The sequence below is a fragment of the Rhinopithecus bieti genome, unplaced genomic scaffold (genome assembly GCF_001698545.2).
Source record: "Rhinopithecus bieti isolate Rb0 unplaced genomic scaffold, ASM169854v2 scaffold_2574, whole genome shotgun sequence".
NCBI classification, from domain to species: domain Eukaryota; kingdom Metazoa; phylum Chordata; class Mammalia; order Primates; family Cercopithecidae; genus Rhinopithecus; species Rhinopithecus bieti.
This window is the reverse complement of record NW_016804493.1, coordinates 6,390,808-6,407,079: the sequence shown is the minus strand read 5'-3', so window position 1 is coordinate 6,407,079 and position 16,272 is coordinate 6,390,808. Positions and strand designations below refer to the sequence as shown.

The 16,272-nt window shown below is 43.2% G+C and overlaps 1 protein-coding gene across 1 annotated transcript in view; it reads left to right on the top strand.

The window, feature by feature from the left end:
- The window catches only part of HYDIN (HYDIN axonemal central pair apparatus protein), a 442,332-nt gene that overhangs the window by 410,412 nt on the left and 15,648 nt on the right, over positions 1-16,272 (top strand). Inside the window, exons 78-83 of the mRNA XM_017868754.1 lie at positions 41-199; positions 2,908-3,185; positions 4,006-4,225; positions 7,240-7,452; positions 8,622-8,785; positions 9,656-9,806. Of these exons, the coding sequence (XP_017724243.1) occupies positions 41-199; positions 2,908-3,185; positions 4,006-4,225; positions 7,240-7,452; positions 8,622-8,785; positions 9,656-9,806 (1,185 nt within the window). The remainder of the gene's footprint in view (positions 1-40; positions 200-2,907; positions 3,186-4,005; positions 4,226-7,239; positions 7,453-8,621; positions 8,786-9,655; positions 9,807-16,272) is intronic.

Below are 16,272 nucleotides of genomic sequence, written 5' to 3'. Positions count from 1 at the left end.
AACTAATGAACTCTTCTTCCTACTCTTTCTTGTCCCACAGATTTTAGTCCTAGATCCACCCAACAGGATTGTGAAGTTGGGAGCTGTCCTACCAGGGCAGGTTGTGAAAAGAACAGTTTCCATCATGAACAACAGCCTGGCCCAGCTCACATTTAACCAGTCCATTCTGTTCTCAATTCCAGAACTCCAGGAACCCAAGGTTGGTGCTCAGAGGGGCTCCTAGGGGCCCCTTCATGCTCCCTGATGATGAGGATGGCCATGCTGGCAACACAAGCAGCACACATTTCTTATGTATCTGTAATGTGCCAGACCATTCTAAGGGCCTTCCCTGTGCTCTGTCTGTTCATTTTCACAAAAACAGTATGGGGCTTTACACGGTGCACTAGTCCCATACCGTTTTTGTGAAAATTAACATTATTTTCATTTTGCATTTTCATTTCATTTTCCATGTCATTCATTGTCATTTGTTTATTTACATCTCCATTGTGTAGACAGGCCAGTTCTCTATTTTTGTTCATTTCAGGTGTTTCTCCTTAAGCCTTTGTGTGCATCCATGACTCTATGCTTAAGATACATTCCTAGACTGGGCTCAGTGGCTCACACCTGTAATCCCAACACTTTGGAAGGCCAAGGCAGGTGGATCACAAGGTCAGGAGTCCAAGACTAGCCTGGCCAAGATAGTGAGACCCTATCTCTACTAAAAATACAAAAAATTAGCCAGGCATGGTGATGGGTGCCTGTAATTCCAGCTATTCGGGAGGCTGAGACAGAGAACTGCTTGAACCCAGGAGGCAGAAGTTGCAGTGAGCTGAGATCGTGCCATGGCACTCCAGCCTGGGCAACAGAGCAAGACTCCATCTCAAAAAGAAAAAAAAAAAAACATGTATACACACACACACACACACACACACACACACACATGCCCCCCCACACACACATACACACACACCTTCCTGGAAGTGGACTCATTGTGTCAAAAGGGAAAGTGTGTTTCAATGTGCATGGCCAATCTGCTCCCTGAAAGATTATCTCACTTTGCACAGCCACCAGCAGTGAGAGAAAAGCATGTTTATTGTCAAGTCTACTTCCTCAAGTTCCCTGAACATAGAAGCTACCAGTCCTGGCTGCTAGCTACTCATCTTACAGTCATTAGTCTTTGAATGACCCTTGGAAATGCACCAAATATGTTTTATTCCAAGACCAGACTGCATCCATTCCTTCATGCAGTTCATTCTTACACTTACTCAATAATACATGCTAGGTGCTAGGAATAAAAGGTGAATATGACATAGACCTTGGTCTGGTGGAGATCTCAGTCCTTGAGGGTCACAGACATATAAATAGCCCCAGGGCAGCACAGAATCTACAGAGGCAGAGTGTGAATCAGGATCAGGGCTGCTCCGAGGAGGGTTTGGGGGATTACAGAAGGCTTCCCGTGGAGAGGGGCCTGTCCTGAACTTTACAGTGTGAAGAGGTGTCCCTCAACAGGTTAGGAAGGGGCGTTCCTCGTGGGCAAAGGTATATACACTTGAAAACTAGATAGAACTCCATCTGGAAAGAGCACTGTGGGCCATCTGGGGATTGCAGGGTACAGAGAAACTGGCTGTGAGAGGCCAGCCAAGGTAAGAGACCCTGTGGGCGTCTCATTCCAGTACCCCGTGTTCCCTACTTTGCCATCCGGGCAAGGTGGGGAAGACTTGTTGGTTCTCTTTCCTTAGTAATCCAAATTAAAGTCCTTGGTTCCAGCATGTCAGGGTCCCTAATAGTTTGGCCATACCAAGTCTGCCTCTTCAGCAGGTCAGATTAAAGCTGCCAGAGTGCCCCATGCTGGCGCCAACACCCTGAGGCTAGCTTCCCACATCATGTTGGAGAAGTCTCTAAGGTGACTTTCCTGTCACAGCTCCGCAGCCCATAATCTCACTCCCTGCTGCCCCCGTCCACTCACTGGTGACTGCTCAGTCCTCTGTACCAAAGAGAGCTTCCGGATGAGAAGGGAATTGACTTCCTTAAAGCTGACTTGGATTTGATTTTTACCAGAACGAGAGGGAAGAGAAAGCTGAACAAATTTGTACAGTGGTCCTTGATTTTAGAATACATGAGTCACCTGGGGAACTTTTGAATATGCAGATTCCAGGCCCCCCGACCCCTGCCCTGACCAGAGACTCTGATTCAGTTGGTCTGGGGCAGGATCCAGGAATCTGCTTTTTTTTTTTTTTTTTTTGCTGGGTTTTTTTTTGCTTTTTGTTTGTTTGTTTGTTTGTTTGTTTGTTTGTTTGAGTTGGAGTTTCACTTTGCCGCCCAGGCTGGAGTGCAGTGGTGTGATCTCAGCTCACTGCAATCTCTGCCTCCTGGGTTCAAGCGATTCTCCTGCCTCAGCCTCCTGAGTAGCTGGGATTACAGGCATGCACCACAAAGCCTGGCTGATTTTTGTATTTTTAGAAGAGACAGGTTTTCGCCATGTTGGCCAGGCTGTTGTTGAACTCCTGACCTAAGTGATCCACCCACCTCGGCCTCCCAAAGTGCTGGGATTAGAGGCGTGAGCCATGGCACCCAGCCAGAATCTGCATTTTAACAACCACACAGGGAAACTGATGCAGGGAACACTCCTTGAGAAATGCCAGAGCTCTAAGTGTTTCTTATTTCCCATTACTATTTCCTTTATCAGGGAGGAGGAAGAAAGAAGGAAATGCACAAAATAGGAAAGGGTCAGGAAAGGGAAATGATACTAATCTTCAACATAGAGTAAGTCAGAGAAAGTTTAAGTAATTTACCAAAGCATATACAGCTGATGGGAGAGCAGGAGTGAGATCTGACCCCTGTTTCAATTCCAGCAGCAAGACCTCTGGGATCCAAGGCCTTAGGGACCTCCCACCCTCAGCTGCTGACTCTGGGTGCTGTTTTATTCAGGTCCTCACCTTGGTGCCCTTCCACAACATCACACTGAAGCCCAGAGAAGTCTGCAAACTGGAAGTCAGCTTTGCCCCGAAGAAGCGTGTCCCTCCTTTCTCTGAGGAAGTGTTCATGGAATGCATGGGGCTCCTGCGCCCCCTCTTCCTCCTTAGCGGCTGCTGCCAGGCCCTGGAGATCTCGCTGGACCAGGAACATATTCCCTTCGGACCTGTGGTGTATCAGACACAAGCCACGCGTCGCATCCTCATGTTGAACACAGGCGACATGGGTGCAAGGTAGGGGAGCAGTGCCTCCCACCCTAAGGCTGCAGCAGAGGCCCCTGTCCCTATACCTGCCCTGGACTTGTTCTGCAAGAGCAGTCGCTTTTTACTTCTGTCCTCTCCCTTCTACATCCCCCTGCTTCCCTCAAGATGTGACAGCAGTGGCCTCACTGGGGTGATTGCTGCTACTATGATTACTACAATTGAGATAACAGAAGATATTTTCTCAATGCCTGTTTCATGCCTTGACATGACACACATCATAATCCAACTACGGTTCTATGAGACCAAGACTGCTACCAACGCATTTCACAGATAAGCGAGTGCCCAACCACAGAGGGAGGACCACACAGGGCCATGGGATACCAGTGCCACCCAGAACAGAGGCAACTCTCACAGGAAGGGATTGTCGCCACCATCCAGGATCTGAACCAAGAGGCAGTGCAGGGGACAGTTAAGGCCACAGTCCCAGAAGGGTTTCTGTTCTAGCCCAGCCACTTCCTAGCTGTGTGACCTTACGTACATGACACATGTGTATGCGTGTTGATACCTACGTTCCCCGATGTGTCACTCGTGGATAGTAAGATGCAGCCACTTCCTGCCCTTGGCTCAGCTCTGCAAGGGAGTGAAGTCTACCTACCCAGGGAGTGACCTTGGCCCACCTTCCCCAGTGCTTCTGCTCTGTCCGGCAGGTATTTATCCTCCTAGGTCCTAGGATAGACTCAAGGGAGGTGAACCTCACAGGCCAGGCAGAGTTTCTTGTTCTCAGTAGCATTGAGGACACCCTTACAACATCCATAAACTCTCTTTCTTGTCTTCTTTTGTCTTGGAAAAGGTTTAAATGGGACGTCAAAAAATTTGAGCCTCATTTCTCCATTAGCCCAGAAGAAGGCTATATTACCTCAGGCATGGAGGTTTCTTTCGAAGTGACCTACCATCCCACCGAGGTGGGAAAGGAGAGCCTTTGTAAAAACATTCTCTGCTTCATCCAGGGAGGCAGTCCTCTGAGCCTAACCCTGTCTGGAGTCTGCGTGGGACCACCTGCAATAAAAGAGGTTAGTAGGTGCTGCCCGGGGTGGCCCCGTGGCAGGAGTGACCCCAGCAAGTGAACTCAGCCGGGCCTCCTTCAAACATGCAGGCCTGCCCCCTCCCTCCACGAGGCCTGCGAATACATCATTTCCACTGCTGGAATATTCATTCTCCCCTCTTCATTTGGTTTATTCCTTTCCATTCTTCAGCTCTCATCTGAAGCATTACATTATCAAGGAAGCCTGCTTTGACATCACTGGCTAGGTCAAATTCCAAGATCTATGAGTAAACATTAACACCTTTCTCCTTTTCTGTGGTTTTTTTAAAAAAAAGGCCTTGGTATATCCCTCTGCTAGCCTTGTTACTGGAAACCTAACTGAACCGTCAGCTGTGTTACCTGGCAACACTGCTTATGGGAGAAATGACACCCAATCTCCCTGTCTGTAATTTTGTAAAATAATGTTATATGAGTGGAATCATACAGTATGCTATGAACTTGTATTTATAAGTCTCAGCAGGAACATATGCTTTCATTTCTCTTGGATAAAGACCCGGTTGTGGAATGGCTGGGTCATGTGGTAGGCATATGTTTACCTCGGTAAGAAACTGCCAAACTGTTTTCCAAAGTAGTTGTGTCCTTTTGCAATGCCACCAGCAATGTCTGACATCTCCACTTACTTCACATCCTTGTCAATAGTTGATAGTCAGTTTTTTTAATTTCAGCTATGCTAATTGGTATGTAGGGTCTCTCGTGGAGGCTTTATTTTCCTAATGACTAATGATGTTAAGCAACTTTTCTAGCACTTATTTGCCAGCCCTGTATTATCTTAGTTGAAGTGTCTGTTCAAATCTTCTGTTTATTTTTAATTAGGTCATTGGTCTTCTTATTAAAGTTTCGAGAGCTCTTTGTATACTCCGAACGTAAATGTTGTGTTTAGGTCTTCAGTCTATTCAGAGTTAATTTCTGTATATAGTGCGAGATATGGATCAAAAGAAATTTTGTACATGGATATCCAATTGTTCCAGTACCACTTGTTGAAAGACTCTTTTCTCTACTGAATTGCCTTGGCACCTTTGTCATTGATTGTAAATGACAATCAATTGATCATATATATGTGGGTTCTGTTCTCATCCATTGATCTATTTGACCATCTTTATGCCAATACCACACTGTTCACATTGTTAAATTAAATGGCCAGTTCTTTCTTGAACTATGGGGAGCATTTGACACCATAAACCCGTTCCTCCTCCTGCAAACACTTCCTTCACTTGGCTCCAGCACACCACTCTCTCCTGGGTTTCTTCCTACTCACCGGCTTCTCCTTCTCATCTTCTGTTTGTTTTTTGTTTTTTGTTTTTCTGAGACAGAGTCTCACTCTGTCGCCTGCGCTGGAGTGCAGTGGCATGATCTCGGCTCACTGCAACCTCTGCCTCCCGGGCTCAAGCGATTCTCCTGCCTCAGCTCCTAAGTAGCTGGAATTATGGGCCCCCACCACCACACCTAGCTAATTTTGGTATTCTTAGTAGAGACAGGGTTTCGCCATGTTGGCCAGGTTGGTCTCAAACTCCTGACCTCAGGCGATCCACTCACCTTGGCCTCCCAAAGTGCTGGGATTACAGGCATGAGCCACCAAGCCTGGCCTTCTGATTCTTTTAACATTGGAGTTTGTCAGTCAAGAACTAGTCCTTAGATTCCTTCTTTCTTCTACATACAATCATTTCTTGTTGATTTCAGCCAGTTTCTTGGCCTTAAAAAAAACACTGTTAGGCTGGACACAGTAGCTCATGCCTGTAATCCCAGCACTTTGGGAGGCCGAGGCAGGAGGATCGCTTGAGCCCAGGAGTTCACGACCAGCCTGGGCAACATAGTGAGACCCCACCTCTACAAAACAACAACAGTAACGACAACAATGAAATTGCTATACTGATAACTCCCAAATCTTTATCTCCAGCCTGGGCTCTTCCCTTGAACCCCAGATTTGTAAATTCTACTTCCTGCTTGACTAATAGGCATGTCAAATTTAACACATATGAAACCTGAGCTCCTGATCTCTCCCTGAAACCTGCTCCTGCCACAGTCAACCCCACATCAGTAAAGAGCATCTCCATTCTGCTCATTGCTCAGACTAAAAACTTGGGTGTCATTCTTGAACCTTTTTCCACTTGCACCCAAGATACCATACAACAGTATATGTTATTGGCTCTTCCATGTACAACCGGAATATACCCACTTTCTACCATCCCCAGTGCTACCAGTGCCACCCAAGCCACTGTCGATCCCCACCTGGCCTATTGCAAGTGTCTTCTAGTTAATCTGTCTTCCTCTGTCACTTCTAAGCATCTAGAGCCATTCTGTTAGAGCATAGATCAGATCAGGTCACTCTACTCAAAACACTCATAAGTCCTCTTTTTTCAATTAAAAAAAAAGTCTCTACCACAACTCCAAGGCCCTGTGTGCTGTCCCGTCACTTTATCTCCCCCCACTCACTTCACATTTGCCACATTGGCCTCCTTGCCTTTTATCAAAACCAGGAGCTTTGTAACTGGTATTTCCTTTGCCAGTTACACTCAGGCTGACTCAGGCCCTTCCCCAGGTCTCCCCTGCTTCATCCTTCTTGGTCTTTAATCAAATACATATGCTCAGTTAGGCCCTTCCTGATCACACTGTGTAAAAACTCCAACCCACTCCCAATCTGGCACCCCCTCTGCTTTGTCTTTCCCTTGGCACTTATTTCTATCCTGCACGCTCTGCATTCCACTTGTGTGTCTGTCTCCCCGCACTGGAATCTCAGCTCAAGGGCAGAGATGTTTGTTATTTCGTTCATTGCTACATCTCCACCACCAAGAACAGTGCCTAGCACATAGAAGGTACCTGTAAGTAGGTGTTGAGTGAATGAAAGAAAAAGAAACGGACCCATTGAAACTCATGATGGGAAGCACTATTAAAGTCAGTCTTCCCCAGCGCACATTCTGTACCTCTGGCCCTGGAGACAGACCAGGGGGAAGTGCCATGGAAGATGAGGTGCCTGCTTTCTTCCAGGTGGTGAATTTCACATGCCAGGTGCGCTCCAAGCACACGCAGACCATTCTGCTGTCAAACCGCACCAACCAGACCTGGAATCTGCACCCCATCTTTGAGGGTGAGCACTGGGAGGGGCCTGAGTTCATCACCCTGGAGGCCCACCAGCAAAACAAGCCCTACGAGATTACCTACAGGCCCCGCACCATGAACTTGGAAAACCGCAAGCACCAGGTAGGCTGAGGTCCCCTGACCCCCATTGGTTTCCTGGCATAGTTGAAGGTGGTACTGTGTGAATGAGGTTAAAAGACACGTTGGGGCCAGGCACGGTGTCTCATGCCTGTAATCCCAGCACTTTGGGAGGCTGAGGAGGGTGGATCGCCTGAGGTCAGGAGTTCAAGACCAGCCTGGCCAACATGGGGAAACCCCGTCTCTACTAAAAATACAAAAATTAGCCAGGCATGGTGGCATACAACTGTAATCCCAGCTACTTGGAAGGCTGAGGCAGGAGAATTGCTTGAACCCGGGAGGCAGAGGTTGCAGTGAGTCAAGATCACACCACTGCACTCTAGCCTGGGCAACAGAGTGAGACTCTGTCTCAAAAAAAAAGACATTTTGGAAGCTGAGCGCTCAGAGGATGTTAGATGGGGAGCATCTAGATTATGTTGGAATAGTGAGGAATTGTGCAGATTATCAAGCTTTGGCTTCCTTTTTTTTTTTTTTTTTTTTGTAGAGGGGATTCTCGTAGAGTCAGGGGCTTGGTTCTGAAATGGAGTCCAGACCAAGCATCAAGTAATTAATGTTTCACTTAATTGCATAAATAACACAATGGTGACTGTAACAAAATGAAAAAAAGAAAAGTGGCCATAATCTTCCACCCTATTAAAAAATGAACTTTTTTCTTCTATCTTCACTACCAATCCTTATTCAGATACAGCCATATCTGTCATCATCACATACCAAATTATACATTCAATTTGTTTTCACTTTACAGTATAGCACTAGCAGTTTTCTATTTAACTATGTGGTCTTTGTGATAATTATTTTTAATAACTGCCAAATATTTCACTGAATGAAAGTTCCACAATTTGTTTTACATTTCCATTTGTTGAATGTTTATCTACAAATTTTCATCAACATTATAACTGGTTCTTATATGTACACATAACTTTTTTCTTTGGAGGGATTTTTCTTCAATAAGCTCTCTGGGATGGGATTCCTGGCTCAGATACATATGAACATTTTTCTGTCTCCTGAAATATATCACCAAGATGCCTTCCAAAGTATTATGTTTCTTTCCAGGGCCTCCATTATCCTCCATTAATCCTGGGTCTCTACATGCCTGATAGGTACCTAATAAAGAACGCTGTGTGTCATTCTGATCACATCCTTCTTCTCCTTAGGGCACCCTCTTCTTCCCCCTCCCGGATGGGACTGGCTGGCTGTATGCTCTGCATGGGACTTCTGAGCTCCCCAAAGCTGTAGCCAGTATCTACCGTGAAGTGCCATGTAAGACCCCCTACACTGAACTTCTGCTGATCACCAACTGGCTGAACAAGCCCCAGAGGTAAGGGGATGGGGTTAGGGGTCTGGGTGGGGAGATGGAAGGAGGACTTTCACCATCTAGCCTGGTCCTTCCCCTACTTAGGGCCTCTAGAGGATGTTGAGGGGCTCGAGGAGTCAGAGACAGAGTTCCCTGATGTGACCAGCCATTTCCTGAACACTAAGCCTCTAGCGAGATTCTTTTTCTGTGCTGTTAGTTACTTGTAAGTCTCCTAGAACAATGCCTGACACAAAATAAGCTTTCGACAAATGTTAGCTGTTTTTATCATAATGATAATCATCACTGTTATTACTGAGTGTTCTGTCTTATCACCTAAGCCACTGGCCAGAGAAGCAAGTCCTTGGATCTTGTCCTTGCAGGAGGAGCAGAGTGGAAATCAGGCACCAGGAGAGCTCAAGGCCAACAAGCACGGTCCCCTTCTTTGATAGAGAAGGAACTGGGAGACGAGGCACAGTGTACTGAAGGCTTCCTCCTTAGCATAGTGGGTAAAGGCCTGACCTAAATTTGAATCCTGGTTCTGCCAGTAACCAGTCATCTTATCTTCCTTCTCTTGGAGCATCTTATCTTCTTTCTCTTATCTTCCTTCTCTTGGCTTCTATTTAGTGACACGGAGATGATAGTGATATGTATTAATACCTCCTATGGATACTGCAAGGATTAATGCCTGTAACACACAGGCCACTTAGTCCCTGGCACATAATAGGTGGCCAGTAAATGGCAGTTCCCATTATTGTTAGTGACAGGGTAAAGACTAGAACCCTGGACCCATGCACTACCCATAAAATCAAGAGGACAGCTGGCACTTTTCCTTCTTTCCTTTGGGTTAATGATCTCATTTCGTCTCCCGTCTTGTCTTCTCCTATGCTGCCCCAGATTCCGGGTCATCGTGGAAATACTGAAACCAGAGAAACCGGACCTAAGCATCACTATGAAGGGCCTTGATTACATTGATGTACTATCTGGCTCTAAGAAAGACTACAAGCTGAACTTCTTTTCCCACAAGGAGGGAATGTACACTGCAAAGGTATCTACATGGCAAAGGCACCACCCTGGAACTCAGGAGGTTTGACCCTGAGTTTGATCCTGGTGTTAGCAAGTAAAGATGGCCACCCATGCTCACTGCTCCAAGACATCACAGGGTCTCTCATTCATGAGTTGTTTCACCTCATCCATTCAGTGGTTTAACGAGTATCTATGGAGCACATATGCCGTGTACTATACTGATTGCTGGTAACACGTCAGTGACCTGAATAGGCACAATCTCTGTTCTCACAGAACACAGAGTCTAGTGGAGAGAGATGGACATTACTCAAATAATTGCACTATGGGTGTATAATTACAAAATGAGGTAAGTGTTTTGAAGAAAAGGAGCGTGTGTGGGTCTGTAGCTCATGGGAGAGGCCAGGATTGAAGATAACATTTGGGAATTTTTCATTTGTAGGTAGTATTTGGAGCTATGATGTGGGATGGAATCACCAAGGGAAACATTTTAAAGTTAAAAAACAAAAACAAAAAAAAAGAAAGTAGGAACACACACACACACACACACACACACACACACGGAGAGAGAGAGAGAGAGAGAGATACTGGCAAGATGCATTCAGCAGTGTGAGATCTCCTTTTCTACAATAACTGAGTAGGCTGCTCCAATCACATCTAATCAGATCAGCATTCACAGACAGACAAGATTTTAAGAGAACCTCAAAATCAAGAAATCATGAAACATCTAAAAAAAGTTACCATAAAATGGAAACACCTACTCAATAAATCAGAACCTCTGAAAAGAATGAGTTATTAAAGCAAACAGAAAACTTTAAGTGGATATTATTTATATCCCCAAAGGGAGAAAATCATTCCCATGAAATAAGGATAAGCTATTGTGACAAAGAATCAATTAGAGGCTCTAGAAATGAAAAATAGAATATTTAGAAAACCATACAGGAGGGATGGACTTTATAATGGGGATTACTAATAACTTAGAAGATGGAACTGAGTAATATCACCAGATATTACTAGCCGTTGAGGACAAAGAAATGGAACAAAATGAAATAATAACAAGCACCAGCAAGGATGTGGAGAAACTGGGACCCTCATAAACTGCTGGTGGAAGTATAACATGGTGCGGCTGCCCTGGAAAAGAGTCTGGCGCTTCCTCAAATGGTTAAACACAGAGTTACCATATGATTCACCAATTTAACTCCTAGGTAATACCCTAGAGAAATGAAAACATATGTGCACACAAAAATCTATACACAAATATTCATAGCAGCATTATTTATAAGAGCCAAAAAGTAGAGACAACCCAAATTTTCATGAACTGGTAAGTGTATAAATAGAGTGGAATTTGGCAATAAAAAGAAATGGAAATAAAATATTGATACCTGCTATAAAACGTTATGCTAAGTGAAAGAAACCAGTAGCAAATATATGATTTGAAATGTAAGTGAATGTATGATTTGAAATGTAAGTGAATATATGATTTGAAATGTAAGTGAATGTATGATTTGAAATATAAGTGAATGTATGATTTGAAATGTAAGTGAATGTGTGATTTGATATGTAAGTGAATGTATGCTTTGAAATGTAGGTGAAAGAAGCCATTCACATATTGTGTGACTCCAGGTAGATGAAATTTGAAGAATAAGCAAATCTACAGAAATAGAAAGTCGATTCGTGGTACTGAGGGCTGGAGGGGATGGGTTGGGGTAAAGGGGAGTGACTTAATGGTTATAGGGTTTTAGGGATTATGAAAATGTTCTAAAGTTTATTGTGGTGATGGCTATGCTGCCTTGTGAATATATTACAAACCACCAAATAGAACACTTTAAATGAGGGTTTGTTGGTATGTGGGTTATATCTCAAAAAAGCTGTTTCAAAAAAAGAATGAAAGGAAGTATGAGACAATGTATAAACCAAAAAGTTCTAATATATGTAACAGGAGCACCTGAAAGAGAAACAAGATACTAGAGGGAAGAAAATTTTCAACAAAATAACTGAAGAAATATTTCCAGGGCTTTTTAAGAAGATCAAGTCTTCTAATCGAACGGGTCCATCAAGTTGCCAAACAGGATGAATGTAAAAATACTCACATCTAAATACATTAGAGCAAAGTTTCAGAAAACCGGGATGAAAGAGAAAGTCCTAGATGATTCTAGAGGAAATAAAAGGAACTAATAATCATGGTAACATGAGACTTCTTGTGGCAACACTAAATACAAGAATATAATGGAATAAGCTATCCAAATGTCTGAGTGAGAATGATTGTCAATCTAGAACTCTTTTTCCAGACAAAACTCTTATGACCCCAAAACTTGGACATACAAGGACTCAAAGTAACTGACCTAGGGCCAGGCACAGTGGCTCACACCTGTAATCCCAACACTTTGGGAGGCCAAGGTGGGCTGGCACATGCCTATAGTCCCAGCTACTCAGGAGGCTGAGGTAGGAGGACTGATTGAGCCCAGGAGATTGAGGTTGCAGTGAGCCGAGATGACACCACTACACTCCACCTGGGCAACAGAACAAAACTATGTCTCAAAAAAAAAAAAAAAAAAAGTAAACCACCCATATGTACAAACTCCATCTGAAAATAAATACAAAATTAAAAGTTTTTGAATTAACAAAGCTTTAAAAATAAGTAAGTGAACCATGTGCAGTGGCTCACGCCTGTAATTCCAACACTTTGGGAGGCTGAGGTGGATGGATCACTTGAGGTTAGGAGTTCAAGACCAGCCTAGCCAACATAGTGAAACCCCATCTCTACTAAAAATACAAAAATTGGCTCAGCCTACATGGTGATACATGCCTGTAGTCCCAGCTACTCAAGAGGCTGAGGCAGGAGAATTGCTTGAACCCGGGAGGCAGAGGTTGCAGTGAGCCAAGATCACATCACTGCACTCCATTCTGGGCAACAGTGAGACCTTGTCTCAAAAAAAAAAAAAAAAAAAGTGACTCAAAGAGGAAAGTACAAGGATATAATAAGCAAAGAATCAAAATTAAATTGATAGGTAATTTTAAATAATTGTTGAAAGACAATCTAACATAAATATTTCATATGACCTGAACATAGGAAATAGCAAGGGGAAGAATAAAATAAGGCAATGAGAAACATTTCCTCATTCTGGAGGAATTGAATGGGGGAAATAAGAGAAGTTTTCTCATTCAGAGAGAAGAGTAGGAAGAGAATAGGGATATTCATAAACTGTAGATGTAAACAAAAAATAAGTAAAGATATGTATCAAAATAGAAGTGAAAAGACTTTGGAGTAAAAATGACAGAGTGAACCCAGATCACCAGTCTCCTTACAGTAATACATATTGAAATTAAAAATGATAACATTTTTTAAAGAATAGAAAGCATTTCTGCTTCTGGTTATAATGATTATAATAATCCATTTTATACTCCTCCCACTATAAAAAAAAAAAAACACATAAAACTCAACCAAATCTCTGAGGCAACTTTTCTCAGGCATTGAACAACAGGCAGCATAATACTGCAGTCCTCCAAAGGGAAGGAAAACTCATAACATGAATCCCCACGATTATCCTGGTTCTCTGCCTAAGGACAATTTCCTGACTACAGTTCAGTGAGCTAGCGTCCACGCAAAGCACAGCAGCCCCCAAAGAGCTGAGGAGGCAGAAATCAAGAGTTTAGGGCAGTCAAAAAGGCTGGTCTCTACAGGGTAGGACACCAGAGAGAAAGGACCAGTGCATGAGTAAAGAGGACAGGTCAGAAGACAGCATGGGGGTTCGAACCCTCACTATCCTTGGCTAAGAGTTGGACTACACATGTGCAGGGTGAGACAACATGAGATTTACTAGGGAACAGCTGCTATTTGGTTGATAAAGGAATAGCAATACTATGTGTTAATCAGTGCTGGGGAACATTGGAAGTCTGGCCCAGCAAGAGGAAACAGATTGCATTAATACCTCATTAAAATCCTGAAAACCCCGCTAAAATACTAGAAAAGCCAGAAGAAAGGCTTAGGAGAAAGGGCCATTCATAAGGCCTTCTCTTTGTTAGCCCTTTAAAAAAGCCTAAAACTGAGCACATACAAGTTCTACAGGGAGGACAAAATCTGGAGATTGCATCCCAGCAAGTCAGAAGGTCCTGATAAATACCTTGAGCTTTACACAGATGTGCTCTAACAAAGCACAAAACCAAACCCACACAAATTTAAGTCAGTGATTCAGCTACCTCTTAGAACAAAATCAACACTGTTAAAAGGAAGACAACAGAATCCAGAATCTCTACAATGATCATCAGCATTGTCAGTACACAAACAAAAATTACTAGACCTGTGGAGAAGGAGAAAAATGATATCCATAGTCAAGAATAAAAAGCAGTCAATGGAAACTGACTCCAGGATGGGTCAGATGTTGGATTTAGCAGGCAAAGACTTCACAGCAACTGTTCTAAACATAACGTAACATTCTCTGGGAAGACGAAAATGATAGAGAATGTGAACGAGGCAGAAAATTAAATTACAGACATAACTCAGAAATACTGTGGGTTCAGTTCCAGGCCACCATGACAAAGCTAATATTACAGTAAAGTGAGTCACAATTTTTTTTTTTGTTTCCTGGTACTTATAAAAGTTATGTTTACACTATACTGTAGTCTATTAAGTGTACAATAACATTAGGTCTTTAAAAGTAATGTATATACCTGAATTATAAATTACTTCTTTGCTAAATAAATCCTAGTGATCATCTGAGCCTTCAGTGAATCATAATCTTTATGCTGATGGAGGGTCTTGCCTAATTTCGATGTTGATGACTGCTGACTGATCAGGGTGGTGATTACTGAAGGTGGGGGTGACTGTGGCAATTTCCTAAAATTAGACAACAATGAAATTTGCCATATAAATTAACTCTTCCTTTCATGAAAAATTACTCTGTAACATGTGATGCTGTTTGAAAGCATTTTACCCACAATATAACTTCTTTCAAAATCGGAGTCAGTCCTCTCAAATCCTACTGCTGCTTTATCAATTAAGTTTATGAATATTCTAAATCCTTTGTTGTCATTTCAACAATGTTCATGGCATCTTCGCCATGAGTAAATCCCATCTTGAGAAATCACTTCCTTTGCTCATCCATAAGAAGCAACTCAACATTCATTCAAGTTTTATAATGAGATTGTAGCAATTCAGTCATATCTTCAAGCTCCACCTCTAATTCTAGTTCTCTTGCTATTTCTACTACATCTACAGTTACTTCCTCTACTTTTCAAGTTACTGAAGTCTTGAATTCCTAGGCATAGGTGAGGGTTTGACCTTCCCCAGTGAATCACAGATGTTCTTAATGGGATCTAGAATGGCAAATCCTTTCCAGAAGGTTTTCAGTTTACCTTGCCCAGACCCATCAGAAGAATCATTATCTATGGCAACTATTACCCTATGAAATGTATTTCTTAAATAACAAGACTTGAAAGTCAAAATGACTCCTTCATCTATGGGCTGCAAAATAGATGTTGTGTTAGCAGGCATGAAAACAACATTCATCTCCTGTACAATTCCGTCAGAGCTCCTGGGTGTCCAGGTGCATTATCAAAGAGAAGTAATATTTTGAAAGGAATCTATTTTCTTTTTTTGTTTGTTTGTTTTGAGACGGAGTCTCACTGTGTCACCCAGGCTGGAGCGCAGTGGCCAGATCTCAGCTCACTGCAAGCTCCACCTCCTGGGTTCACGCCATTCTCCTGCCTCAGCCTCCCGAGTAGCTGGGACTACAGGTGCCTGCCACCTCACCCGGCTAGTTTTTTGTATTTTTTAGTAGAAACAGGGTTTCACTGTGTTAGCCAGGATGGTCTCGATCTCCTGACCTCGTGATCCGCCCGTCTCGGCCTCCCAAAGTGCTGGGATTACAGGCTTGAGCCACCGCGCCCGGCAAGGAATCTATTTTCTGAGCAGTAGGTCTCAACAGTGGGCTTAAAATATTCAGTAAGCCACACTGTAATCAGAAATCAGATGTGCTGTCATCCAGGATTTGTTGTTCCATTTCTAGAGCATAGGCAGAGTAGATTTAGCATTGGCACCAACTGAAAGTCACCAGGTGCACTATCCCTGAACAAGAGCCAGCCTGTCCTTTGAAACTTTGAAGCCAGGCATTGATTTCTCTTCTCTAGCTATGAAAGTCCTAAATGACATCTTCTTCCAATAGAAAGCTGGTTTATCTGCATTGAAAATCTGTTGTTTGTGTAGCTACCTTTAACAATTATCTTAGCTAGATCTTTTGGATAACTTACTGCAGCATCTACTCAGCACCTGATGCTTCACCTTATATTTTTATGTTATGGAGACAGCTTCTTTACTTAAACGTTATGAACCAACATCTGCTGGCTTCAAACTTTTCTTCTGCAGTTTCCTTACTTCTTCAGCATTCATAGAATTCAAGAGAGTTAGATCCTTGTTCTGGATTAGGCTTTGGCTTAAGGGAATGCTATAGCTCATTTGATTTTCTATCCAGACCACTAAAGCTTTATCCATATCA